Here is a 27,927-nt window from a genome sequence, read left to right on the forward strand (position 1 = left end):
GCTTCATTCAAACCCTGTGGGGCCCGCCACCAGACTGCACAGCCGGACATCATAGTACATTCACGATATAGTATAGTATAGTATGACGCCGTAAAAGGGAAGGAGATGTGGATATATGTATGGAGTGTTCGGTCCTTCTTCTTTTTTTTCTCCAGTTGAATTCATTCAATTCAGTCGAACGTCGAATCATCCAATCCTCACGATCTTATCGTCTAAAACAATCTGGCAGGCACCAGTGACATAACTTTCTTTTAGTTTTTCTTCTTCTTCTTCTTCTTCTTCTTTTCCGTCATTGCCATTGCTTGAATAGCCAGCCTTTGAAAGGTTAATTTTTATTTTTATTTTATTTTATTTTATTTTCTAATTCTGGGAATTCGAACTCGAACTGCGGTTGATTCGCATCCATCCAAAAAAAGACTAACTTTTGTTAATTCAGAACTTCATCCCGATTGATAGTCTGCCTAAAACATCCATCACAGTTTCTCACTTGCCATCTTGAGAGATACTAAATATTCAATTCTTCTCTAAAAATCGAATCTTCTGATTTTCTTTCGAGCATTGACGAGAAGAATCATCACCACGAATAGAACCCCGAAGAAGAAAGTGTCTTTGTTCTGTAATAGGCCAAAGCATCACATCACATCAGACCAGACTCGACCCGACTCGATTTGATTCGATTCGTTCATCACACCACTCAGTGACGACGCATCGTGTCTGCATCATTCTCGCCCTTTTTTTTCACAGGCTCCACTTGGCTACTAGTTGGCTTTTATTTCCCGCGACCGGCTTCTGTTCCTTTTAGCCACCATACCATACTGTGCAGTATACTTGGTGCCTGCATTAGACCCCGTCGTCGTTCCTGCCCTAGACGAGATCTAATCTAACCCAAGCACACCCACACGTCCGTTGATAGTTGAACATTCCTTTCCCGGATCTTGTTCCACTGCATCCTTGAATTCCTTCCAAGGGTGGCACAAGGGGGTCCCTTTCGTGCATATTTCGGCTTGCGTGCATATTTTACAATTTTACAATTTACAAGTTACAATTTTATATTCCCTCCCTACCCTCGAAGTCTGTTACAACCGGACGCCATCGTCTTGACATATATTACAGTCCCCTTGCTATCTCTTTCTTTCTTTCTTTCTCCTCTTCAAGGTTTTTTTTGGCCATCATAATAACCTTCAGTTGTCCTTCGACATCCCCTTACATATATCTATATATCAACAAGCAACAGCCAGTGGAATCGAAGTTATTTCTTTGATCTCCCCGTCCATTCATTACACTTACAATATATTAACAAACCAAGACATCCTCTCTTCGATTCTTCTTCTTTTTCTTCTTTTTCCTCAGATCTTCTTAGCTTCTTCGACTTCTTCGACTTCCGTTGTAGAACGAACGAAGATTCCAAATACAGAATACCACACTCTCAACACAAAATATCCAAAACACCGCAAAAATGGTTCACTTCAGCATCCACCAGATCACCGCTTCTCTTTCCCCAAAGAACCTCCGTCTACGAAAGAGAAAGTCTTCCAATGCTTCCACAACCGTCTCTGACATTGCTTGCTCCCCATCCAACCTTTCCATCGCTTCCTCTACCATCTATCGTCGTCGAAACTCCATCGAATCGATCACTTCCACTTCCACCGCTGCCTCCAGCGCCTTCCTCGATGCCTGTGACGATCTCGGCCTTACCAGCCCCTACTATCTCCCTGCCAAATGTCTTAGCCCACCATCATCAAGGAAGCAGTTGCCGACCCCACAGAGAAAGCTCACCAATGCATCGATAGCTTCCACCCTCAGCACCAGCGGACTCATGATTGATCTATGCGGTTTCCACCACGTTGATTCCGCTGAGGAGAACTTCAGCCCTGAATTGGCAGTATTGGAACCAAGACCAGATGCTCTCAGATTCTGCGGCTTTGAGGAGACACTAGAACAGCGATCGATGCTTCCATTCCGATTGTAGGCATATACATCCATAATTGCTCTTTTTCTCTCTTTCTATCCTTCTCCTCTTTTTACATTCATGACGGAAGAACGAATGGAAATATGATGGTTCATGCTTTTTCATGTCAACTCTCAAAGAAGACGTTCAGATGTCCCTGAGGTTAGCACGCAAGGGATTGATTGGTGATCAGGGTCTTTTTTTTCCAAAAAAAATCACTCTTATAGGCAACAATTCTTTCAGGCTTATCCTTCATTTTCAACGTGCGATGTATTACTATTATCTTCTTTTTTTTTCTCTTTTCTATATTTATCGGGGCGTTTCTTGGTTACAAATCTCTTTGGTTGGAAGTAACATCTGGCTGGCGGTCTAATTTTTGGTTTCATCGGTTTTATGGGAATCAGCGAGTCGTTTTTCTTTAGTTTATTTTTGGCTTTTCCAGTCAGGCTTTCTGTGATTACTTCTATATCTCTGGTTCTTACTTTCTTTAACGACTATTTTACTGTCAGAAATGGCAGATATCTCTAGTTACTTGACATATTATTTGGCTTGTCAGTCTAGAATTACAAAAAAACCTCATTACTCCTTTCGATATATATTTTCTTTCTTCGCTATAGACCATTAATTTCATATATCCATTTTTACCATTTCATACATTTTTCTTTTCCTCCTAAGCCAGTAGAACAGCCTTTTTTTTTTTTAGAATTTGTTTGAAAAATATAGATTGTTTTGGATTATTTTAGATTGTTCCTTTTTTTTTGCTTTCTCTATCTCATCCTAACATGACATGATCATGACGATTTTCGGTCAATACACATGACCTCAATTTGGATTTCAGATGCTTGTCGGAGAGCGAAACACCCGAAACCTGTGACGTAGACGGAACACGAATGGTATCGAGAAATGTCCATTTCGAGATGATAACATGTTAACAAATCAAATACAAATAAACCAACCCCCCCCCAGAATTTACAAGCATACACACCGTAAGCGACGATTGTTATTATATCGAAGCTAGGAAGTCCCTTTAAGTCTCTAGGTTCGATACCAGGTTTCCCATACATTGCGGTAATGTATATGCATCATTGAGACCGTAGGGCTTAGCTAGTTAGGCCGTTTCGCAGGATATTGTAAGCATCTGGTAATGAATCAATGCCTTTTTTTCTCTCTTCTTTTATTTTGTCATGCAAAGCTAGAGCATCGCCTCTTAAGCTTATCTCGTCTATACTAGTTAGCCCTCCTCGCTGGGATGACAAAGATCCACAGCATGCACCGAAAAAAAAAAAAAAGGAAATTACAATTCTTTCGATATACCTATCTACCTAATCACTTAGAACTTCAAGATCCGACTATCTCCCGATATAAAATGCTGCTAATTTTGGGCGGGGTATATACACATGTAAATTCCGCAACAAGAGGCTGAGACGTCTGAGTTAACATTCCACCGATCTCGTCCTCTCTTTTCTAGAATTCCTCGGGTCGTAAACATATCCAACATCCTATCAATCAAAAGAATAAATGATATACTTATGTATAGACAATTAGTTACATGTTGATAATATTGGAATTCTAGATAGATAGATAGCTACTTATTACGTAAGTAGTAGCTGTGGAATGGTGCGATATTATATACTATGCTTTATCTACCTAACTTCCCCCCAGCGTAGTCCCCACAATTCGCCATAAAACTATAAACAGTTGCTAATATATAAATGTACATAACCCCGCATCGAATCGATATCGCTCAATACAGACCGAGGAATTGCAAATGCCTGCTTCGTAAACAAGAAAAAAAAAAGAAGAAAAAAAAAAAATCATAAGAATCAAACCCCGAAGAAGACAGTTCAAAGAAGAAGGAAGAAGAAAAAGTAGCTGTGATGAAAATTAAAAAGAAGAAATATCATAAATGCATCTGCTCTAAAAAAAGAAGTGAATAAAGTTCTCTAGAACAGCCACCCGTAGCACTTCTTCGCCCCACAATAGCAAGGAAACTTCATTTTATCCTCGGGAATGGGATCACCTGGTTTCCAACCCTCGTTTCGAACGTATTCAAACGTCAACTCCTCGCCCGCGGGGATCTTGCGGGATGTAAACAAAGCTAAGTCATACGTTCTTAGGTCGGATCTGTTGTGAGTGACCACATGAACCATCATATTAGGCTCGCAAGAGTGGTTTATGAATCGGGTGACGCCACCATAATCTGCGCCGTCGACACAGTAAACTTCCTTCTTGGTGGCTCCCTCGCCATTCGAACCATTGTCATTGTCATCGTCGTCTTCTTCATCTTCATCTTCCTCGACAAATTTGTCAAGATCAAAAAGGTATGTAAGTCCTATTTTCTCCTGGATTTTGGTGCGCCTTTCTGCTTCTTGTTCCGTAATGACTTCGCCGATATAACGGTCTATGAATTGACCAGCTTCCAAGTCAACAGGACAGCGTAAACCTATAGTTCAAAGGATTAGTTAGTATTGATTACTGCTTCAAAAAATATATATTTTTTAACCCCTTAAACGTGGAAAAGAGGAATCTATGCTGGGTACAATGATATTTTAAAACCTACCCCAACCTTTGTGCTCCGTCTTGAAGATCTCCAACGGAACCTGTCGTCCCTTCAACACAACCTTATTAGGACACCGAAAATTGCAGGTGCACTTCTCATTGCACTCGTGTATAGCGTATGCATTTTCCGCAGGGTATTTAAGCAACCCTTTATGCTTATATGCAAGCCGCCGTAGGTCGGAATGATTGCCCTCTACGCAGTGACAGTCCGTATTCGTAGTTTGACATCCGAAAGCATGGTTGCATTCGCAGCCCCAGTTGAATTCGGGGTCGGGGACGGGAACGCCTTCTCTGTAGACATAATCATCTAAGAAGGTGAATTCGAGGGGAGGGCAAGGAACCGTGTCAACGGTGTTGACAACTGTGATCTCGGGCCCGCTCAGACGTTTTAATTTTTTCAAAAACTTGAGACGGTCTGGGTGTTTTTGGGTTCTGTCTTCTGGATCGTCCCCTCTAGGACTATAAATTTGGAGTTTCTGGAGGGATTGGGTGGTCGACTGTATATATATTTAGATGTATGTTAGCATAATTTCATGGGAAGGTTTTCCACTTCTTCTCTTTTTTCTTCTTCTTCTCTTTTTTCTTTTTTGATAAAGAAAACTATAAAAAGGGATACAAAACATAAAATATAAAATAGTATAAAACAATAAAATTAAAAAAAATAAAATTAAAAAAATAAAATTTTGAAGATGTTTGAAAAGCCAAGGGAATTGACAATTGACTCGGGTAGCTGCATATACATATGTGGTCTAAATAGTGACAAAAATAACAGACTTACATTAGATTTCTTGCTGACAATGGACTCTATTTCAGAGTCACCACTCTCTGATCTGCTTCGTTTTCGATTTCTACAAAGGTGTCAAAAGTGTTAGCAACGTCACCCTCGAGCATGAAATATCTCTAGAAAAAAAAATAAAATAAAATAAAATAAAAATTAGGGTTAAAAGAAGGGTGCTAATTTGGGAAGGATATGAAGTGAAGAATAACTGAACGAAGTTAGAGGATATCAACCCACCTCTTAGGACGCGGCTCTTTGTCTTTACTCCCCTTTGGCCTTCCAGGCCTTCTCTTTTGGACAGGAACCTCACCGCTGGCAGACGATGTTGCCCTGACTATCTCCTCATGCTGAGGTTGAGCCTTCTGCTTTGCCAGTTTTTTTAGTTTCCATTTCTGGAGGACCTTTTTACAGTCTTTAAAGTTCACAGCCGGCTCCCAGGTGTCGTATTCTTTGCAATAACCCTTCCACCTGATCAAGTACAATGGCTCCTGTAACCACCCGTCCCCGTTAGAAATGTGTTGGCAAATAGTGGTATTATTAAACGCTACAAGCGCGCCTGAGGGTTCAAGGGCTTAGCTTACCTCCATGCCGACAATGAATTTCTCATCAACAATTTTATTGACCTACAAGTATCGATAAAAATGATATTAGTTTGGGGTTCATTCATAGCATGCAGGAGATAAACTTGAAAATTGGTGAATTTGTTGGGTGTATCATGTATTTACTTCATGGTACTCAATAGCGTCAGGCTGGGCATCGAGAACAGCCTCAAGCGATTCCACCAGCAATTGTGTTTCGGCAGCCCCAGAGCTAACCGTGTAGAGAGCGCCTTTGGCTTCTGCCATTTCGAAAAACCACCTTTTTTTAGGAGTTCTAGTAGAAGCTTTTGAATATTAGTTTTTTAGTCCCCGCATATTTAAAGAAGAAAAAAAGTCTTTTTAAAAATTCTAAAAAAAAAATTAATATTTTTTTCTATCTTTTCATTTTTCATTTTCTTTTCATTTGTTTTCATGTTTCGTTTTTATATTTTTGTTTATGCATAGCATACTTTGGGCGCTAGACACGATTCAGAATCCACCCCTCGCAAGGAGACCTCAACTTACCCCGGCGAAATAGCCCAAAAGTTGGCTTAAAAGATTCGGCTCGACGAGACGAATCGATTTATATAAGTTTCGTCTAAACAAGTGCCGTTGGTGATGACTTGTGGGGTGGTGAGTATAGGCGTGAATTATAGGAGGTGAGATGATTACTTTTATGTAACTACCAGTTGTTGCCGGCCACTACCCTATTTTGTTTTATTGGTGTTGGGCTAAACAACACAAAAACAACCTGCTATAGCTATGTACCTACTTATAGCAGGTTATAGATTATACAAAAAATAACAAAGTTAAATAAAATAGCAAAATAAATAAAAAGATATAGAAAATCCTGTTTAAAATGATATATTTAAAACAATGATTATTTACTTGAGTAATTAAGTATTTAAATATTTATAATTGACTATACAGAAGTGGGTGAATATTCAAGTTTGAGTAACTCCGAAAACGCGTTTGTTGTGCGAGTTAGCAGTTTGGCTGCAAAGATGATTTGTAGCTGCCAACGTGTTATGAATGTATTTTCTGTCGCGTCCTTTTCTTTGTTAAACCTAATTCTAATTCTAACTGATAACCCTTTTAGTCCTTTAAAGCTCTGAGGCGACGAGACAAGCAACGGGTAGCTTAACCAATAAAGCTTAATGTTAAATTTAGTATAGAGACCATCGATGGCGGGTGCAGCCTTACTTGAATTTGCATTGCAATTGGTAGTGTCTGTATAGTCTCTAAATAATGCCTACTCGCAGCATAACCCGTGTCGACGCGACGTGTCTCCGAGTGTACTACATTATGCCTGTATATGTATACACATCTTAAACTTATCCTGCTGGCGGTCTCGAACCAATAGTTAGTACAGTTTCATTATGGTACTGGTATGGTGAATGGCCCGGAAAGAACCAGTGGCTTGTTGTGCATGCACCATCTATACCATTCTATATGTGCTATATACTTAGGTGCTCACTAGGTACTTAGGTATGTGATATAATCCGTCTATGCGCCTGTAGTATCAACCAGTATCTGCTATTATAACGTTAACTCGTGAGCCAAATGCTGCACTATGTTCTGCGGTAGTCTACCGTAATGACAAGCGCAAGCTGAGTGACGCATGCATATGCATATATGAAAGAGATGATATATAGAATAATCCAAAATTTACAATTGTACAACCTACCAGCCTACGGACACAAAAACGAACCTAGAAGCCAATGTTTTATTTTGATGTACTTCATAAAGCTGAAGCATCTTTTTAGTTTTATAATTAGACAAGACGATAAAGAGAAATAAACATAAGGTATATGTATCGTAATAGAAAACACCATGAAATATGCTGTGTATTAAAAATTGTATGCCATCGATCCGCCAATTCGCAATTAATTGGAACCCCCATTATAATTATTTCTTTGATAGTAATACAGACGCACCACCGCCCCGATCTTGTCCGAATCCTCTTAAAAATTGAACAAAACGATAGCAGCAAGTCCTAAAATCGCCGCTCCACCGATGGAAACACGCGAGGCTGCGCCGGTGTACTCTGGTGGTTGGACTACAGTCGTATTTCCCGAGGGTGGAGGGAGGGTAGGTGTTGTCGTATTGTATGCAGGAGGAGGAGGGGGAGGAGAAGGGATGGTAGGTGTAGTAGTATTGTATGAAGGTGGAGGAGTACTAGTTGTTGTCGTTTCTTCAGGTGGAGGAGATGTAGTCGTATCTTCAGGTGGAGGTGTAGTCGTATCTTCAGGTGGAGGCGCAGCCGTATCTTCTGGGGGAGGGGGCACAGTAGGTGTTTCTGTATCTTCCGAGGGAGGAGGGTCTGTAGGGGTACCATCATCATCATCCGAGCAAATTACACAAGTAATTGCCTTTGTTGTACTATCGCCCAGAGGTTCTAAACTGGCATCCGAAGGCGCGCAGAAAACATTGGGGCTTCCGGGTCCAAGGTTGATATCCGCTGACCCGGTGCAGATGTATGCGCAAGAGTCATTGGGTTTACTGGGACATTCGCTTGGGATTCCAGGGCAGACGAAACAACCTGGGGTACCCGGGCCTGTGATGAAATTTGGGGAACAATTGCTGCCCTGGCCACGGCTATTACAGAAGTATGGGCAGTTTGGGTCGTATTTGGCAGGACATCCGTCTCCAGTGACCACAGGAGAGTATTCTGCTGTCGGTGTTCCTTCTGGGTAAGCGGAAGCACCAATGGCCATCAAACTATTTTTATCCCTGAAGTCAGCAAGATCCACGATGTAGTGTAATATATATGCAAAATTTAGGCAAATTTGGAGTAGAATCCATACCTTAGAAGAACTTGAGTACTAGTCTTCATTTTGCTTTAATATTAGGGTTTTTTCTGGCCACTAAATAATATTAAGATAATACTATTCCGAAGGTTAATATACCTGGTTCTTGGAACGAGGGTGTGTGGAATAATGTGAAAAGTGGACTACGGGATCGGGCCGCATACTTAGTACTTTATATATCCCCAAAGCCACCAACCCCTCGGTCACCAGACCCGTTTTCCAGAGCTTCGACTGATATCTGGAGGTTGGTTTGTGTGACCCGTCAACTGCCACTTGGACAAGCCTTCCTCCATTTGGTCAGTTCAGCCGCTGCGCCCTTAGACTTCGGAGCCAAAATGCTTGTTGGCAGTAATGATTTCGCCTCCTCAAATTTAGTGCCGTTACATACATTTCCAGAACCGATGTTCTCAGACTCCGGTTCTCCGCGGTGAATGGTCGGTGGCTGTTATTAAACTTTCACATAATATGCATGTATATATAGCCTTAAAACTATATTGAAACCATAGTGATTGACTGTCACAAGCTTATATATTTAGCATAGGATTGTAGTTAATGCCTGGAAATTACGAACCTGGTATCTTTGTTTTATATACCTGGATTTGGCCGGTGTAATTTGGAGGGCCGTTGCATGTGTTTCTGCTGTGTTATTTTCGACACCAGCTCTGGACTCACGTGACTTCAACTTGGGAGTCTCGTCTCGTGCTAAGGTCGCGCAGGTTCCGCTTTGGGCTTTTCGTCGCAAAATTTCAACCTTCAAACTGCCACAGCTAAATCTCAATTGACATTGCCAAACCGAAAAAAAATTAAAAATGACGACCGACAGCAGTATCCAGCAGACTCCTTTTATTAAGCAGCTTGCTGCAAATGGTATAATCTCTCCTCGGTACAATCTCAAGAACTTCACTCGGAATTCTAATCGAATGTGATCTATAGACCGTCCAACCCGCGACAAGGCCGTTGAATCTCTAAAAGCCTACCTTTCTTCCTCCCGCACCTTCACACAATCCGACCTGTTAAAGCTCTGGAAAGGACTCTTCTATTGCATGTGGCTGTCGGACCGTCCTCGTACACAACAGCGATTAGCGGACGAACTTGCATCTCTGGTCGAAGTCTTAAAACCTCATAATGTTATAACATTTTTAGAAGCGTATTGGGCGACTATGACGAGAGAATGGACATCTATTGATTCACTGAGAATGGATAAGTTCATGCTGTTGGTTAGACGGTATTTGGCGGCTGAATTGAGGTGTTTAAAGGCTATTGGGTGGGATGAAGGGGTCGTGGGGAGAAGGAATGAGGTGTTGGAAGGGCTGACGTTGCAGTATGTCTTTTGTTCTTCTACGTATATCTTGGAAATGGCTAGGAAGGAAAAGGCTAACTATGGGTGATCGATAGTCCTACAAATTCGAAGATGCCTGACGGGCTACGGTACCATGTGGTTGATATATTCGTCGACGAATTAATCAAAGTTGCAAAAGTCGAAAAAGAGGCCAGTGAAGACAACGAAGAAGAAGGAAAAGAAGAGGAAGAAGAAGCCGAGGAAGAATACGACATCACTCCAGAGCAAACAGAAGCTGTTCTACGACCCTTCCGAAAACTCCAGAAAGAAACATTGTCAAAGCCGATACGAAAAAATGTAACGGAAATGCTGGAGGATGAGCGACTGCAACCTCTATTAAAAGTTCCAATCGGTTAGATCGGGTGAATACGAGGGAATGAAACGACATTGTACTATTAGCCTTCTTTTTTTCTTCTGTACGAATCACAACTATAGAGCGACCTTCTATACCCCGCAATACCAACTGTTGCAAATTAAAATGCTGCTATCACGGTATCCTATATTACAAGTTACGGAGGAAAGGCCCCCAGAAAACAACGCCAACCAGACCGATATAACTCCCTTGATAACCCTTTTAGACCAAGGTTGGCCCTTCATACACGTTAGGTCTCAATGATAATGAAACTCCGAGTCCATGGTGGATCTCTGCCTGAAAAGGTGCGAATGCAACCTTCTCACCGTCGATACTGATGTATCCATCCTTTTGATTCTTTGGCGTAAACCTGTATGCAAGCACTTTCCTGTAGTTCAATTCAGGAATGTCGAAGTGTTTTCCAGTCTCAGCACCAAGCATAACTCCCACCGCTTTCAATCGCCCAACGTCACCATCCATAGTAGCTAGGTCCATGTGACCATCGTTAGGTTTGGCGGCCGGGAAGAAATGGATATCTTTCGACATGCAAATCATCTAAAACCACATTAGCACCGTAGATCCATGCACTGGAACCAAACAATCTCAACTTACGTTTCCGCAGTAAAAGTTGCCCATTTTGGGGTGGGATTCCGCGACCCAGTCATCAGGCACCGGGTCATTCACAGTGCCATACTGCAACGGCGGCAGCCCTTCATATTCGTGTTCTCCATCGGGAGGCAACCTAACTGTAGACGCATTCCGGCGGATCTCTTCCTTACTCTCAATCGCTAGCTTAACATGGATCTCAGATGGGTATATTCTTTCTGTAATAACCCTCTGCAGGAACCCAACCGTAAATCTGGTATTACCCATCCACCTCATATTCTCCGTCCCTAGATCAAGTTCGGCCGTCAGTCCGACAGACTGGGACAAGAAGGAAAGTATCCTTTTATCTCCCTGGGTAACGGAAACCAAATCGAACGGCGTCCGTTTTCCCTTAACAAGAGCAACGGCTGCTAAGCTCGGCGCATCCGTTCCTGTAAAGCTCCAGCACATGCCATTGCCAGACCCACCGGGTAATTGGCAAACTGCGATTTTATTCAATGCTTTCCGGGCATCCGGTCTTCTTGCAAGACCGTTGAACACCTCATGCGGCACGCCGTCGCCAGAGATACAGACTACAGCATCATATGCCTCGATATCTAACTCCTGTGCGATCTTGATCGCATGCTCGGAGTACTCTGTATGTTCAACATCGATATGGCAACTAGCGGCGGCGAATATCGGTTCGATCTCGGTTTTGTATATCTTTTCTGCCGTCCCCGGACCACCGTGTGGGTTTATTAGGACCTTGAAACGTTTGGCCTGTTGTGATCCTATATTGCCGTAGCATTAGCTATAGCCAATCCCGCCATGTCATGCCCTGCACTACCGCTGAGAGATACATGCCTTCGTATGCCTTCTCAAGTAATCTCTCGACCCATCTATCCGCCTTTTCCAAGTCGCCATCATCGATCGGGATAGAAATTGTAGAGGGTTTAACAAGTCGACTAGAAAGTTCCTTTGCAGAAGTAATTTGAACAGCACTTTTGTCCTCGGAAATGTATACCCGAGCCCAGAGGATATTATGTAGAGTAACGAGCTCGTCAGAAGGCTTGCCGGTGCCAGCTATAATAAAGAACGCCAATTGGTAAGTACGTTGTCACGGGTTTAAATGTGAGGAATTGAACACGCTCATGCGACACGCACCAATTCCACAGCATGAAGCATCGCGCTTCTTGGACGACTTCCTCTTGTCTATGCATATGCGTACATTTTGAATTAGCAACAGAAACTCCAACTTCTCCAGGCGAAATTAGGTCTCATACCGGCAATCGTCACACGGTCTTCGCGAATAATCAGCGAATGGGTGTCCAACAGCAACGCATCTTCGGGGCTTATTGCCACGCCGTCGTGCGAAGTCGATGTAACGAGGCCTTGGTGTTCTGACGACATCGTGCGTGCGTGTGCTCGTTAACCTAAAGAGTTTGGGGGCTCTGTTGAGATCGATATGTTCAAGGGGGATAGAAGAGACTTTATCTACTATTTCAAGGCCAGGACAGGCCAGGAGCTAGTTACAGATGAGGAAGAAACGGTGCGGAAGTGACGGAACAAGCCATGGTTATACTAATTAGATAAACTGTCATGTCAAGAATGTAATCAATTGTTCGCAGAGCGAGATTAGATTGGGGTGGTGTGTGCCTGACAGTGCCGCGTTCGAATGGTCCGGGGTGGCTGCTCAGGAGCTTCCTCGGTTGAACTAAAGCCCCGTCCACTGTTATAATCATCCGCGTTTAATTTACGTCCATTCATCTATATACTATGGACCTATACAATAGTAGGTACTTAGGCACCTGGTCATATTGCTAGGCATTGTCCATATCGAGTAAAATGCATTATCTTTTAGTCTCTTCTCTTCTTTTTCTTTTCTTTCGACAGACAACGCCAGGCGGAAACAGAACGTTACTACAGGTCCAAACAGCATGTAGCAGAGCATTTGCAAAGGGAAAGGGAAAGGAAAAGGAAAGGAAATATGGTATATACACTCATTCATACATAAAAGTAAAACAGAAAGAGAAGAAAAGAAGAAAAGAAAAGGAAATCTGATATCAAATCTGCACTTGCCATCCAATCGGCAGATACTTGCATGCTCCTCTCCAGCCCCATCGCAATATGTAATATTTATTACTACCGACCCCAACCCGACCCCCTAAGCTTCCGGTCCCGTTCGAGTAACTAAGCAAGTACGTATGTAATCGAATACCTACGAACTTAGGGGGAATCTCATGCTCCAACCCCGACTTTGCTTAATCCCTTGAGCGACCCTAGGCTGAGCGCTAGGCCTTGGGATCTGCTTCTGATTCTCACAAACCCGGTAATTGGCCCCCCCTCTCCGTCTTGCTCTACGCTCAGGTTTGCAAGTGCATCCTCACCTAAAATAAACACATAAGCATATATAGTACGAAACTAGCGGGGTAATATGCATGTACATACCGAAAACGCTCTTAGCATAGAGGTTGGCGCTGAGGAACTGACAGTCACCCTTTAATGAAGCTTCAGGTGTCAGACAGTTCATATTCGAAGCTGCCATAAGCTGGTTCAGGAATTCTCGAAGTGTGGGCGCCTTGGAGTTGATGTTGACCTTGTTCTCCCACTCAAATTCCGTCCACATCGATCTAAATTGGGTCTCTGTGCAGGTGGCTGGCTGGATATAATCCATAATATCCACATGCACATCGTTCAAGATCACAACGTTGGTCTCTGTCGAGCTAGCACCATCATAGACAACATTTCCAAAGATCACACCCTGGTCAGTCGAGGAGACCTTGATTGTCGCCTGCACGCTCTGGAAGCTGTGAGGGGCAAGGCTCTGAGTCGTTGGCTTCTCTACCACTTTGAGGTCACCCAGAGTTGCGAATTCGACAGTGAGATTCTGAAGCGTATCGGCGGTTTGGTTGACCAACAAAACATCGAGAACAATATCAAACTGGTGCACCTTGACATAAGCTTCGGCGTAGACTGGGTCCGAGAAACCAGTAAGCTGAACGACCCGGCTGAGTTTAGATGCGACATCTTCGACGGCGCCGTCACCACCGGTTGCCTTTTCAAGGTCAAGCTCGATCTATTATATTCGTTAGCGCAGGTTACTTAGCTACCCTCGAAGCCTAAGGAGCTTACCACATCAGCAGATTCTCCGGCATTCTTCTTAGAGAGCTGTCTGAAAGAAATAACATCGTCAACCTGGATCGCATTTTTGTTCTTCTCACGAGCGTCTGTGGCTGCTCTCTTCTTCTCTTCAGCGGTAATCATTGCTCTGAATGCTTTCCTAGTGTCGTCAAGGAACACGGTTTCCAACTCCTTCCTGTCTTCAAATTCCGAGAGACACTTAACGCAGGCCATGATACGATCGACGGAGTCCTCATCAATCTTCGTCTTAACAAATTGTGATTGACCAACCCGAATGATAGAGATCATAATCAACATGGCCTCAGCCTTCAAAGCGTTGGTCCGAGCAGTATCCTTCGAGATCTCTGCATGGCGCATGACAAGTTTTGTCAAGGTAGACGAAAGGACAGAGGCTAAGAAGAAGTCACCATCTAGGATCAAGGCCCTTAATGGCGGCTTCTGGGCAGCCTTGACGGCCTCGAGCTTTGCTGCAGTTGCAGAGTCGCTGGTTAAGGCACTCTCTGTCGCATATGTTCCATCTGCAAGAACCTTACGGGATCCAGTTGGAGCGGATTTGGGGGCGGCCGTAGTCTGTTCACCTTCCTCGGGTACTGCCTCAAGGAGCTTCTGCTCTGAAGAGAGGATGGGGATCTCCCCTAAGCTCGCCCTAATCCTTTTCCAGGCTTCCCTGATATCCTTGGGCTCCACACAATATTCCCCAACAATCCACAAGGCCCCACGATAGACCTTCCCGGCCCTGACCTCTCCTAGTGTTACAAGCAATTTTTCAACAATGTTTTGTCTTAATGCTGGGAACTTCTCAACGACCTCCTTGACGAATGCAATAACATCAACAGCCGAAGTATTGTTGAAATCACCAATGAAATCCATCAATAGCCCAACGACATTAGCAGCAACTTCCGAGAACCTAATGGCGCAGTTATGAATTGCGTGGATGAGCAATTGGCGATACTCGGCATTCTGCAAAGAACGTTAGAACAACCATCACACTCGTACTCTGGTGTAAACCCAACCTTTTCGTATTCTTGGTCTACTGTCTTTGCGAGCTCCTTCTTGAGCAACATGACAACATCCTCTACATTCCTGCTAGATACCATGCTAAGAGTGATATCCAAAGCCTTCTTACGAACATCGATATCGGGGCTATTCTAGACTTTAGCTTAGTAATTTAGGTACCTAAGATTCTGCACCCACCTGTTAAGAACTCGAAGGATCTCCATCGTTAGATCATCGAGAACACCATCGTGTTTCTTGCGCAGTTGGTCCACACGATCCAAGACGATGAGTTTGATATTATTGTCCGGCTCCTTCACACTAAGCTCAATAAACTTGCCGGCAGCGGCTACGTAACAGTCAGTATAACCAATAAAGAGACAAAGAGATCGACTAAAGACCAACCCTTGATCGCAGTGGGGTTCCCGGTAAGCGTTGTAAGGGATGTCGCAGCTTCGTAGACGACAGTATTCGATGGAGCTTCGAGCAGGTCGAATATTATTCTCAAGTATCTGGCTCTATTCTGTGTATTGACAACAGCATCCTTTCTGATAAACTCGATAATTGCCTGTTGCATAAGCTCGTCTAGACCGCCGATGTTGTCCACGATAGTATTGAAGTACTCAAGCGCCTTTTGGTGGCTAATTGCGGCAAGGGCGGCGAAGGCATTACGCTTGCAGGTGTGGTCGCTTTCATTCTGGAGGAACGTGACAATGAGATCCGGCGCATCTGGTATTAAGGATTCGAAATGTTGGAAGATAGATTGGACGGCAAAGACAGCGTTCTTGCGCACATACGCATGTCTATGTTCTAAGCATTGTCGACAGGAACCAAGCAAAGGCTCTAGCAGCTCAGCTTCGCGCAATTTGCAGAGAAATCTCAATGTGGCTCCGCGAATAAACTCGTTCGGGTGGAGTAAGTCATTTCGAATACCATTACTATAAAAACCCGTCAGAATTCTTATATTCTTTTGAACCAGAGGCCCTTTTTTTCTTGGTCTCAAGTTGCAAGCTTACCAAACGAGCACGAATTCCTGTTTAAGCTTGCCGCTGGAATCCAATTTCGGACATATCTCGTAGTAGAAGTATAACAGCTTCTTCAAACCCTTGTGTTTGGACGGCATGACAAAACGGATGATATGCATCAAGAGGCCAGGCATTGGGTCTCCGTTCAACATTATGACTAAGATTCGCTTCATGGTTTCCATCTTGATCTCATCGGAGCCCTTCTCAAGCTGGTTCTTGAGGTCCTGCTGCGACGACGAGCTATCGGAGTTGTTGTCCTGGTGCACGAGCGTATACGTGCTTTCTAGGAACGACATCTTGAATGATTGGCTATGTAATCGAGATTGGTCGGATAGCGATGTTTCGATGTGATATGGTGGTGGTAGTAGTAGTATTAGTAGTTCTTTAGCTTAGAAGGTCCGATATAGTGAACCGTTCGCCGCGTGTTGAAGGAGGCAGGTCGGTGGTAGGGATAGCAATAAGTCGAGGAGTCTGCTGGGTCCAAGCAGGGCAGGTTCTACCAATTGGTGATGTAGGAGGAGGTGATGGTGGTGGGTGATTGGTGGCAGTATGAGGAATAGTGATGCCAAAGCGGCGAGTCGTGTCGTCGGCGTCGTCGTATCGTAGCTACACTCCAGCTCAAGGGTATCTGGGTATCTACCTCTATTGCTTAGTGGTTATGCGTGGTGTCCTTTTGGGTGGTCCCAGCAGACAGCTCTCTAGCTGGTCCCCAGAATACGCATCCTCTGTGACCACGTGTGCGCTGTCATTTCACCCAAGCATTTTTCCTTTGCTCTTATCGCGTCTTCCCATTTTGATTCTTCTACTCCGTTGATTTAATTCTAGCCAATTCAATCAACATCACCAATCTACAATGTCATCGCCTAACGAACAGTTCTATATCCGATACTAGTACGTCCATGCAAATAAAATATACGAACATCCGGTTCTAGGTCTGGGTAATGCTAATTTCTACTTGAAGCTCCGGTCACTCTGGCCGTTTTGGTCATGAGTTTCTTGGTACAGTACCCCGCGATTCTGAAGCTTATGCACCCATTGCATCGACAAATAGCTAACAACCACGTCCAGAATTTGATTTCAAGGTTGTCCCCGGTGGCTGCGCCCTCGCCCGATATGCGAACAACTCGAATTATCGAAACGACTCCTTGATTCGCAAAGAGAGTATGTGACATCGTGCAACCTATTGCCTGCCGTCGAGTCACAATCGAATTAGACTAATGCCGGTCTATAGTGTTCGTCAGTGCTCTCATGATTAAAGAGATCAAGCGCATAATCAAGGAGAGCGAAATCATGAAGTAAGGAAAACCGAGGAACATCCTGGTGAAGCTTTGTAGCCTAACTGTTGTACAGGGAAGACGACGCGAAATGGCCACAGAAGAATAAAGATGGAAGGCAGGAGCTAGAAATTCGCATGGGGAACGAGCATATATCGTTTGAGGTTCGCAATATCGAAATCTGGCTGTCGGTTATCATAGGCTCATGAACTTTGTGTATAGACGGCGAAAATTGGGTCCTTGGTTGATATCCAGGAAAGTGCGGATCCAGAAGGTCTTCGGGTTTTCTATTATCTCGTTCAAGACTTGAAAGCTTTGGTATTTTCTCTCATCAGTTTGCACTTCAAGGTAAGCAAGCATTTGGTTTTGTCAAGCTGTTTTAGTAAACCTCTGGCTAACATAAGGGAATGTCAGATCAAACCTATTTAAACTGGCGAGTTTTTGTACCTTGTTTCCTTTAATCCGCTACTAGCGGTCGCCGATCCATCGCGACCGTGGCGCTGTATTCTATACTGGAGGTATGCTTCCGGCCTTCTATAGACATCAATAGGTCCAAAATCTAATCTTCAAAGCAATAGCATTCAGACCGATTATATCACTTCGTGACAAATAGAATGAGATTCGCAAACCCATGTTAGCCGGTTTAAATAAGGCGGCTTCATCTCAGGGAAGTATAATTATGCGAAGAATGCGAACTCCAAACGGCCGAGTTCGATTCTTCGGGACTATAACCCTTGCCTGTTAGTTCGTCGACATTGCGTGAAATTACACGGAAGAAACTTCGAAAGGGTTTTCCCATATTCAGCCATTCAGAGACCTTGCTGGTGAACTAAAAAGTGGGGAAGCGAGAAAATACTGCATGAATTTTTCAACGCTGCCTGCTCCCTGCAAGAAAGCAGGATAAAACTGAATTCGACACCCCCAAGTTTTGGGGCAGCTTTGCCTGTGATCCTATGCGGAGTAGATGCCATTTGTCCGGCTTTGATGTTGTCTAAATGCAGGCGCTGTCAGAGATTTCCAAAAAAAAAAAAAAAAAAAAAAAAAAAAAAAAAGTAACTATGCAAAGGCTGATTCGAATATCGAGAATTGAAAGAGTTCAAACACTAAACCGGTCTTCTGCTACGGTAGAGCTACATTCTTTGCGAAACCTGAACACCAATGAGGTGCTGTGCTACTGGAGTACTAGATCTCGCCGCCTTCCTGAAGTTTAGTTGGAACCCACAGGCCATCCATGATCAAAAAAACACTTTCCCCGGCGCTTTCTGATTTCTTCAAGCGGAAAAATGTCGCATTCAATGATGCCCCTTCCAGCTCTGCCTTGTTTGAGCTCACTTGGAATTTCGAAAATTCCATGCTGCGACGATGATTTATTCCCGCTCACCAGGCAGAGAGGTGTGTGAGGTACCACCAAGTCAAGCAAGTACCTCCGGAGGTACTTACTGTATAGCATGTACCTCAGGGGATTAACCTGCATTAGTACGGTCGGTGCATGTGTAGACTTGTCGGCTAGTATAGAATCTCTAGCCTGCTAGTGTGGGTTCCGAAATGGGCCCCCATCCATCCATTAAATGGATTGATTGAATATAGTAGCCAGCAGCTGGACGCGCAGACGAGATAAAAAGGGAGGCCGTCTTTCGAGAAACTGAACTTGGATTTCGCCTTTGTGGTCTGATTTTTTTCTCCTTTCAGAACTGTTTACTCATATACTTACATACTCAAGTACACTGTGCATACGCTTTGAAGTTCGAAGCTTCACGGTCTATTTTGTCTTTTGGCCTATTCTTTCTGACCGAAAGCGGAGACCAGACCAGGTCTTGCATTGGAGTGACCCTCAGAGCAGCCAATTGATCGGATCATTTCACCGCACCCAATTGCAATAGTTGTGACCTCCTCCTCCTCCACTTCCACCTCCACCTCCACCTCCTCCCATTTTGCCCCCCCAGCGGACTATATACGGACCAGACATTGAATTCAACTTGGATGCAAAATTAACAGGCCATTCGCCAGACACACCACCGTCGTTTATTTTTGTATAAGTACCTACATACTTACCTACCCAAGAAGGCATAGTTATAACGATAGAGTACACTATCATCCGGAGTCAATCCACCCATCAGTCTGCACTACCCCCCAGTCGTATACATTGTCCCGTCCTCTAAAGCGACATCCGAGACTTCAATTTCATTCCATTCCTTTCATGATAGACCTGGGCGCCCTCTGATCGACAATCCTCGTTCGTACATATTAAGTACCTACAGATATACTTTTGCATTACATTTCATTATATTACATTACGCCACTATAATAGAGTAGTAATCGCACTGGCCATGGCGACAACCGGTCCCGCCCGCTCCTCTGCCGCAGAACAGTTGCGACAAGGCCTAGAAATCGACGTCGGTGGACTAGACAACATCAACAGCAGATTCACCAGTGCTCTAATATCCCACCCTCACGACGCCTGTCTATCCGACATTAATATTAATTCAAACTCTCGGAAGGATCCTACAAGCGCCAGCAGTGGTAACAGCAGCAGCGGTAGCGGCGGCGGCGGCGGCCATATCAACGTATCGTCGTCAAGTGACTCGTTCGCCGACCTGAACGAATCGCTTGCCTCAACCTCAACCTCGGACATAAAATCTCCCACTTCGAAACCATCAAACAACCGCAGCCTACCCGGAAGCCCTTACTCCATGACCGACTCATTTGCTCCATCGTCGGCTGGTTTGCCGTCGTCGTCAGCAGCTTCATACTCCAATATTCGGGTACGTGCATTTCCCACCAGCTCGGCACGCAACAACGCAGTGCGGTGTGCTCGGACACTAGATCACTTTCCCATGTGCTAACCAACCAAACCGGAACATAGCTTACACCATACTCAACTTCATCGTTCTTACGGCCCGGCTCCCGCTTCGAAGGCACCCAGCAATCCGATAAACAAACATATACCGTTCATGTTGAAATCAAACATGTCGACATGCGAGAGTCCTTCCTGTGTGGTTACTTGTGTATTCAAGGTACGATCCTAGCACCATGGGGGGCAAAATCGATACATAACTAACCAACCGCCATCGTCGTTGTCACAGGTCTAACACAGGATAACCCTACATTGACTACCTATTTTGAAGGCGAACTCATCGGCAGCAAATACGCCTTTAAAACAAAGAACAAAAACTGGGGTGCTTCCGAAAAGATTGACCTCCAACATTGGGGCAGATTTCCTGCCTATCGTCCGTACACCAAATCTTCAAAGTCCAAAGAGAGCCATACCAAGGATTTCGGCGAGCAGGAGCATATTTTCATGAGGTGGAAGGAGTATTTCCTTGTGCCGAACCACAGAGTTAAGGAGCTTACTGGTGCAAGCTTTGATGGTTTCTACTACATCTGCTTCAGCCAGGTCACCGGCGATGTTTCGGGTATTTACTTTCACTCTAATAGTGAGAAATGGCAGCAACTGGAACTGAAGCATGTCCCTGATCATGGTATATACGGGTCAATTGAGTTCAGATGAAATGGGCCACTGAAGATGGTGTATCTATTTCCAGCTAGTCAACATCAGCTGAGGTAATAATCCTCGACGACTATCTGGGACCTTCGGAATGGAAGCCAGTTACCATACCCACTAACCTACACCCTCGCCTAAGTTCGTCGTTGGACTTTCCCCGGTCGAAAAGAAAAAAAACGAAAAGAAAAAATGAAGGAAAGAAGAAGGAGGGGGGAGGAGAACAGAGCAAGAAACACATAGGAAGACCGTGGAATATCCCTTCGACTTTCACTCTCATACCTTTACTGGCACTGGGCCATGGGCTATAGTTATTTCTTACAAATCACACCCTTTCGTTTTCCAATTTCTATATTCTGTTTTGTATCATACGGCCTCTCGGTATCCCGATGATACTCCCCTTTCTCCCCCTCTTCTTATCCTATGATACCTACCGTGTGGTCTTAGTTTTGCTTTTGGTTTTTCTCTCTCTCAAAGTTTGCATCCCATCTCGCTTTGTTGTTTAGCGGTTGTTTCTCTTTTTACAGATATTATTTGGTCGTAACTAGCGTCATGGGAATCTGCTACATTTTCAGGCGGGAATCCTACTATCACATTCCCCCCTTTCTCTTTTTATATATATCACGATGTTTTTGGGGGGCAGTTTCATGTTATCAATTACAATATCTGACTTAGGCTCCACGCACGTTTCTATAACACTGATGTGATAGTGGCATCATATCAACTGTATTATTAGTAGAACTATCATTCCAATACAAAAATCATTTACAGCAGGCTTGATTGAATTCATGTGATTTTATACGGACCTAGTTCGGGGCAGCATCAAGTAGACAAATACTTAGTATCAGATCTACGTGTAGTTTTGTATTTTATAATTTAGTGGTAGGATTTTGTTGTGGTTCGACATGCGCTTAAGGCCCCAGCAGGGCTGGTTGGAAATACCGAAAGCTAAGTCGCAAATATTAAATGTGGATGCGGATACTCAAAACTTTTCTTTCGACATCCACCATCGAGGGACCCACAATATTAATTCTAACCCCCACAATTGTACCCGACATCAACGATAATGGAGTCCTCGCCGGCTCTCAATCCTGTCAAAAGACAGAAGCGCATAGACTTTCGAAAGACAGAGCAGCAAGAGGTCCTGCCGCAGAAACGATTCTATCGACAGCGAGCACATGCGAACCCGTTTTCTGATCATAGGCTAGACTAGTAAGAAACCTTTCAATTGGATGCTAAACCCGTAAAAGTACTCAAGGGTATAATTTGACATTTGCAGCCCAATATCACCCCAGTATATGGATTGGAGCGATTACTTTCCCGCATACTTCCCTAAAAAGCGAAAATTCGACGATGCAACCGACAATGCCGAGGAAACAGTGGAAGCGCAAACAACTAGCGATGCTGAATTCGATACGAAGAAGGTGGAGATTGCAGACATTGGGTGTGGTTTCGGTGGCCTACTGATTTCACTCGCCCCTACGTTCCCAGAAACGTTGATCCTGGGTATGGAGATACGTATGCAAGTCACAGCCTATGTCCAGGACCGAATAACGGCGTTACGGAATCAATGTTCGACAAGGAAAGAAGGACAAGAAGTTATTCCGGGTGGATATCAAAACATTGGAATAATCCGAGGGAACGCGATGAAATTTTTACCCAACTTCTTTGAAAGGCACCAGTTAAGCAAGATGTTTTTTTGCTTCCCAGATCCACACTTCAAGGCTAGGAAGCATAAGGCGAGGATTATTTCGTACGTTTAATTTCGACTTGGATGATGTTGAGTTTGGAGACGGCTACTGACTAATGAGTAGGCCCACGTTACTAGCAGAATATGCCTATATATTACGGCCTGGTGGCATAATATACACCATCACAGACGTAGAGGATTTACACTTGTGGATGGCAAAACACCTGGACGACCACCCGATGTTTGAAAGATTATCGGAGGAAGAACAGGAGGAAGACGTCTGTGTAAAGATCATGAGAACAGATACAGAGGAGGGCAAGAAGGTGGCACGAAACCAAGGAAGCAAGTGGGTGGCATGTTTCAGAAGGATTGAAGACCCAGTATGATATCAATATTGCCGGTCATGATAGTGCATCTGCTGCAGCTGTTGGTCGTATAGTACCAGGGACACTAGGCCCAACTATCTACCTATGCATGCGCTCCTGCTCACGGCAAGCTACCTTGCAGGGCGTTTTAAGTTATTATGACCCGAGTAAATGTAAAAAGTAGGATTCTGCGGACTGGTGTTGCAAGTTGAGATAAGAATTATCGAGAGCGCAGAGCATCGCGTGACCGGGAGCCAGTTGACCTGCCCTGACCCGGCCAAAAGCTTGGGAGCACATGCGCTAGCCAACTGTGCTCGTCAACCAACCAACCAAGCAAACCGCCCTACCCATGCCACATTACGTCGCAACCACATCCACATCTACATCCCGCATCCCACCTACTTACGCAGTATACGAAGTACGGCATATACAAGTAGTACTTGTGCATCGACTATAGTTCCTAATTCTTACATGTTCTGTAACTTACTTGCTCTCCTATCTCCATTAAGTCTATAGCTAGGTAGTCCCGGATTAATACATCATACCTCCACAATTTGGATTAGAGCGAGCTCAACACCCAGAAAGCCTTCTACCCTTATCATCAGTTGCATCGCTACGGAATCGAACAAGACCCCCAAAGGTATACTATCGCTCGATTATGGTGGAGCTACTATGTCGTCAGGTCATTGTCACAAAAGAATACGTTTAAATCTTCCTGGAGATGTCGACTACGGGCAGCATACCTGATCCCCCTCCTCCATACTCTCCTCCTGGCGCCCCGGCGCCCCCAGAACCATCAACATCACCAGCCCCTCCAGCTCCAGAGGATGATAACGAAACTATCGCAGATGACCCGGAATTCGAAACCTTCCCGGGCATAGAGCTTCCGGACCAAATTCCACTTCCACTCAAAGTTGGTGCTGGAATCGTCCTCTTCCTTTCAGTTGCTTCCCGGATCATTCCCAATTTCCGGACAATATTCTTCACGGCGATATGGACTTCGATAATTACATTTATACTTCTGGTACTCCTGACAGTATTTACAATTCAAAAGCGGCGATCGAATGAACCTGCTAGTCAGCCACTGAAGAATATCAAACCGCTAGCGTTCACTCGTCCCGCGAGATTTCAAGCAGAGCTAGAAGCCATTCGAAGAGAAGAATCGTTCGTTCGAGCACCGTTATACCCGCCAAGTCAGAAAGTTTCAGACGCTATAGACGAAATAATAGATCTTATTCTAAACAGCTTCATAAATGAATGGTACCAAAGGATCACACCAGATCCGGCTTTCAAGAATCAGGTCGAAAAGACGATAAGACACGCACTTTATGCGCTATGGACTCGAGCAGAGAAATTGGACCTAGTCGAAATAGCAGTGGGGAGGGTGGTGCCGCTTCTGACGACGCACCTGTCGGAGTTTGCCAGCGCGGAGAAGGTAGTTAGGGGGAAGCATCTTAATAAACAGTTGACGGAATCGGAGGAGTTGGATATGGCAGTTGCATCAAAGTATAGAGATGGGAGGCTTCATACAGCTGTCCAAGTTGCCTATACGGATTCCAAAACTATACAGCAGGATTATTTGAGAAAGATCATAACCAAGGTACTGCCGTTGATCTTGCCGGAGAAGGAGATGAAAAGCAGGGCTGTCAGCGTGCTTGTGCGAGAAATTATGTCGTGCAGTGTACTGCTGCCCGTTATAATGCTGATGTCTGACCCCGATTTTTGGAACCGGACAGTCGAAACTTTAGTAGGCCCTGCCGAAGATATATACCCATTGATTTTGCTTTACTAGCTCTAACAGAATTTAAAACTATAGGGAAGAGGTGCACTTCAAGAGCGAAAGACGGTTCGAAAACTAAGGGCGGCATTAGAACAACATACATCTCCGAAAACCAAACTCCATAAACGGCTCACGCCAAAGGCTGATGAACGAACCTTTGAGCGATTCATTCGATCTATTAGGAACTGTAACAGTCTTCCAGATGCAAAGCGGATGAGGAACGAGATCGCCATCCAGCTTCGAAAAGACGCGGACTTCCAGGATCAAGTCTATATCAAACGTCTTGAAACTGCAAAGAAGCTTTTAGATCAAAAGGTTGCCCATTTATCATCCGGTCCGAAAGCCCCTGCCCTTCCAGCTGCGATGTCAAGGTCGAACTCGACGAGAAACGGAAGAAATGGGGCGTTAGGTGCCGAACAGCATACTTTACTCCAGATCTTGAAGAGCCCATCTGGTATCACGTCTTTCATGGAATATATGGACAGGCAAGACCGAATCAAGTTAGTTCAGTTCTGGATGGTTGTCGACGGACTACGGAATCCATTGGAAGACGACCCGGCTTCGGATGAGGAATCGGTGCCGGCGGGCTTGTCTTGGACAAGTTCTGATAGAAACGACATTGGGCAAATATACCAGGCATATATTTCGATTCCGGAGCTTAAAATCCCAGATAAATCACGACACATGGTCAAGAAGTTCCTCAAGGCGGCGAAGAACGCAAGTAACCTCCAATATTACCAAGCGAGGGGTGCTATTCTTAGGGCTCAGACTGCTGTCTATGACGACATGCAGGAACACGATCTCCCAGGGTTTAAAGGTTCGGATCTTTTTTATAACTACTCTTCATCACGAGAAAACCGATCACAGAGTCTAGACCCTCCGAGCATGGGACCGCAGCCTTCGAATAGTTTACAGGTCCCCGAGTTCCCAGAAGGACGCAGAGGTTCATTACAGTTCAAGCCCTCTAGCTCTTCTGACAAAGGAAATTTGTTTGCGTCAAGGCATTCCCACGACGAGAAACGGCCAAAGCTATTCGACGATGATTGGGGCGCAAGCGAATTATCGCAATCTCGAGGAAGCCTAAAGGATGAACTTTTCTCGGAAGGCTCCGTTCAAGAGGACCCGATTTCGCCATCAAATGGAGTCGTTGAGGCAATGGAGGCGGCACTCAACCATATTATGGAAGAACGGCCTAGTGTCGACGACAGTAGGAAGGGTTCCACTAACAAGCTGTTCGATGACTTGACCGATAACCCCACGCCGGATAGCGGACGTTCCTCTGGCGAGATATCCCGTCCTGCTTCGACTCAGCCTGTGTACCCTAAACGAATTTCTTCAAAGAAAGCTACTAGCCTTGCTACTCTTGGCCTCGTCAACGACTTCGCTTCAAAGTCGGTGTTTGCGGGAGAAGAGATCTTTGCCGAGGAGAATGCAAAAGCGTTGGAGGATCAGGGATTCTCTTCTGATCCAGCCTCGGACTATGAAGATGCAGAAGTCCATGAAGCAGCTCCCGGGGACCTTGGACTAGCTGAAGCTATCTCTGAACTTACCCTGTCCATAAACAAACTCTACACTCAAGACGCAGTTGTTTCAAGTATGCTGAAAAAGGCTGAGTTGACGAACAATACTGCAGAGCTGAGAATCCTAAACAAGAGTAGAGCAAGCTTGCAGCGAGAGATCCGACAAAAAGAGCTTCAGAGGCAACAATACATCATTCAAGAAAGTGATAATAGTTTATATGGTCGAGCAAGCATTAGCATCAAGCAACCTATTGTAGGGAATGAGCAGGGAAAAGAATATGCTATTTACATCGTCGAAGTGTATCGGAAGGCAGGCGACCAGTTCCCGGCTGCTGAATGGGGGGTTGCGAGGCGGTATAGTGAGTTCTTCCAGCTTCACCAGGAACTCCGAGCCAAGTACACATCCGTCAAACACCTCGAATTCCCGAGAAAACATGTGGTTATGAAACTTCAGAAAGACTTTTTAGATAAGAGGAGAACGGCGTTGGAGGTTTATCTGAGAGGCCTTCTTCTCATACCAGATGTTTGCAGAAGTAGAGAACTTAGGGCTTTCCTTTCACAACAAAGTCTCCCACCGATTCCGGATGCCAATGCAGCTGATGGGGCAGGGGAGGCTGACTTCATCTCGAAACTCTATAACTCGATCGCCGATGGAATGGGTGATGTTATTGGAACTGTGCCGATGTTCGAACAGTTAACCGCGGCAGCATCGAGTATCGCGGGATTTCCGCATAGTGGCCTACTCTCCGATACCGACAGTTCCCTTAAGGCGAGGACGGCAGAAGGCGGCGAGGTTAGTGTGGCGGAAGCCGAAGCTGAGTTGATCGCATACGAGGACAAGGAGGATATCCCGTTCGTAAAACCTATATGCGATCTTTTCTTGGAGGTATTCGAATTGAATAAAGGAAGCAGCTGGCTGAAGGGGCGGGCCGTTGTCGTCGTCCTTCACCAACTACTTGGTGGGACTATTGAAAGGTATGTACCGGCTCTCGGCGTATCTTTATGACAGCAGGGTTCCTAATAGCTTTTACAGGAAGGTTCGAGAGCAAGTCAAGGGCCTGACCAACGAAGATAGTATCGAGCGGTACATTCATATGCTGCGTGATAATCTTTGGGCTGACAAGAGTTTTATATTTAATCGACCACTTCGGACCACGAAGGACAAGTCAAGGACTAGGACGGAGGCGAGTTTAATGCTCGCTACGCTAATACCCGGTATGGTTTGCCTCCGTATATAGCCATTATTATCATCCTAGATACTAACTACCCTGATAGATATTGCTGCGAGTGTTGTCGGTAGATCAAGCGCGAGCAATGCCAGCCGGAGGCTCTTCGCAGTCTTCAATAACGAACGGCTGAATTCTCACATGGCGTTCATGATACTAGATACAATAGTTGACGCACTATTTCCAGAGCTGAGGCAGTGATTCTCACCTCTGTCTCTTTTTCTTTTGTTCAAATTGAAGCTTTATCCTAGGGGCGCATTGTATTGTCGTTAAGGGCTTGTTTTAGAGGTTTCATTGTATAGGATGTTGTATAGCTTTTAGATCGTTTGTGGTATTTTTACCATCATGCTTACAAGGACATTTCGATACCCTACTTCTTGCGCTCTTTTCGTTTTTTTTGAGCAAGCATTTTCTTTACCGGAATCGTTCCGCTTAAATAATGACGACATGCCATTCACTTATTTA

The 27,927-nt window shown here is 44.6% G+C and overlaps 10 protein-coding genes across 10 annotated transcripts; 6 read left to right on the forward strand and 4 right to left on the reverse strand.

Annotated features, from left to right (window-relative positions):
- Positions 1-1,456: 1,456 nt before the first annotated feature.
- On the forward strand, positions 1,457-1,969 carry AOL_s00076g660 (uncharacterized protein; the record flags this gene model as incomplete). Its single annotated transcript, XM_011123212.1, has 1 exon — positions 1,457-1,969. One exon carries the CDS (start codon positions 1,457-1,459, stop codon positions 1,967-1,969), a length of 513 nt encoding a protein of 170 aa, XP_011121514.1.
- Positions 1,970-3,891: 1,922 nt separating this feature from the next.
- AOL_s00076g661 (uncharacterized protein) lies at positions 3,892-6,130 on the reverse strand (the record flags this gene model as incomplete). The annotated part of the gene is made up of 6 exons (XM_011123213.1): positions 3,892-4,391; positions 4,509-5,004; positions 5,286-5,355; positions 5,523-5,773; positions 5,867-5,908; positions 6,011-6,130. The coding sequence occupies 6 exons, from the start codon at positions 6,128-6,130 to the stop codon at positions 3,892-3,894; spliced, it is 1,479 nt and encodes a 492-aa protein (XP_011121515.1).
- Positions 6,131-7,827: 1,697 nt separating this feature from the next.
- On the reverse strand, positions 7,828-8,699 carry AOL_s00076g662 (uncharacterized protein; the record flags this gene model as incomplete). The annotated part of the gene is made up of 2 exons (XM_011123214.1): positions 7,828-8,584; positions 8,671-8,699. The coding sequence occupies 2 exons, from the start codon at positions 8,697-8,699 to the stop codon at positions 7,828-7,830; spliced, it is 786 nt and encodes a 261-aa protein (XP_011121516.1).
- A 783-nt stretch (positions 8,700-9,482) lies between these two features.
- On the forward strand, positions 9,483-10,369 carry AOL_s00076g663 (uncharacterized protein; the record flags this gene model as incomplete). The annotated part of the gene is made up of 3 exons (XM_011123215.1): positions 9,483-9,540; positions 9,607-9,994; positions 10,069-10,369. 3 exons carry the CDS (start codon positions 9,483-9,485, stop codon positions 10,367-10,369), a joined length of 747 nt encoding a protein of 248 aa, XP_011121517.1.
- Positions 10,370-10,586: 217 nt separating this feature from the next.
- On the reverse strand, positions 10,587-12,359 carry AOL_s00076g664 (uncharacterized protein; the record flags this gene model as incomplete). The annotated part of the gene is made up of 5 exons (XM_011123216.1): positions 10,587-10,919; positions 10,977-11,729; positions 11,797-12,032; positions 12,114-12,161; positions 12,233-12,359. 5 exons carry the CDS (start codon positions 12,357-12,359, stop codon positions 10,587-10,589), a joined length of 1,497 nt encoding a protein of 498 aa, XP_011121518.1.
- Positions 12,360-13,187: 828 nt separating this feature from the next.
- Positions 13,188-16,404, reverse strand: AOL_s00076g665 (uncharacterized protein; the record flags this gene model as incomplete). Its single annotated transcript, XM_011123217.1, has 7 exons — positions 13,188-13,336; positions 13,398-14,025; positions 14,082-15,050; positions 15,104-15,233; positions 15,285-15,432; positions 15,489-16,021; positions 16,100-16,404. 7 exons carry the CDS (start codon positions 16,402-16,404, stop codon positions 13,188-13,190), a joined length of 2,862 nt encoding a protein of 953 aa, XP_011121519.1.
- A 557-nt stretch (positions 16,405-16,961) lies between these two features.
- AOL_s00076g666 (uncharacterized protein) lies at positions 16,962-17,811 on the forward strand (the record flags this gene model as incomplete). Its single annotated transcript, XM_011123218.1, has 7 exons — positions 16,962-16,999; positions 17,070-17,107; positions 17,177-17,269; positions 17,340-17,403; positions 17,459-17,546; positions 17,605-17,730; positions 17,797-17,811. 7 exons carry the CDS (start codon positions 16,962-16,964, stop codon positions 17,809-17,811), a joined length of 462 nt encoding a protein of 153 aa, XP_011121520.1.
- A 1,898-nt stretch (positions 17,812-19,709) lies between these two features.
- Positions 19,710-20,890, forward strand: AOL_s00076g667 (uncharacterized protein; the record flags this gene model as incomplete). Its single annotated transcript, XM_011123219.1, has 3 exons — positions 19,710-20,144; positions 20,246-20,396; positions 20,466-20,890. 3 exons carry the CDS (start codon positions 19,710-19,712, stop codon positions 20,888-20,890), a joined length of 1,011 nt encoding a protein of 336 aa, XP_011121521.1.
- Positions 20,891-21,947: 1,057 nt separating this feature from the next.
- On the forward strand, positions 21,948-22,957 carry AOL_s00076g668 (uncharacterized protein; the record flags this gene model as incomplete). The annotated part of the gene is made up of 3 exons (XM_011123220.1): positions 21,948-22,093; positions 22,161-22,634; positions 22,696-22,957. 3 exons carry the CDS (start codon positions 21,948-21,950, stop codon positions 22,955-22,957), a joined length of 882 nt encoding a protein of 293 aa, XP_011121522.1.
- Positions 22,958-23,657: 700 nt separating this feature from the next.
- On the forward strand, positions 23,658-27,663 carry AOL_s00076g669 (uncharacterized protein; the record flags this gene model as incomplete). The annotated part of the gene is made up of 4 exons (XM_011123221.1): positions 23,658-24,683; positions 24,753-27,211; positions 27,270-27,451; positions 27,512-27,663. The coding sequence occupies 4 exons, from the start codon at positions 23,658-23,660 to the stop codon at positions 27,661-27,663; spliced, it is 3,819 nt and encodes a 1,272-aa protein (XP_011121523.1).
- Between the last annotated feature and the right edge of the window lie 264 nt (positions 27,664-27,927).

The sequence above is a fragment of the Orbilia oligospora genome, assembly GCF_000225545.1.
Source record: "Orbilia oligospora ATCC 24927 unplaced genomic scaffold scaffold00076, whole genome shotgun sequence".
NCBI lineage: Eukaryota > Fungi > Ascomycota > Orbiliomycetes > Orbiliales > Orbiliaceae > Orbilia > Orbilia oligospora.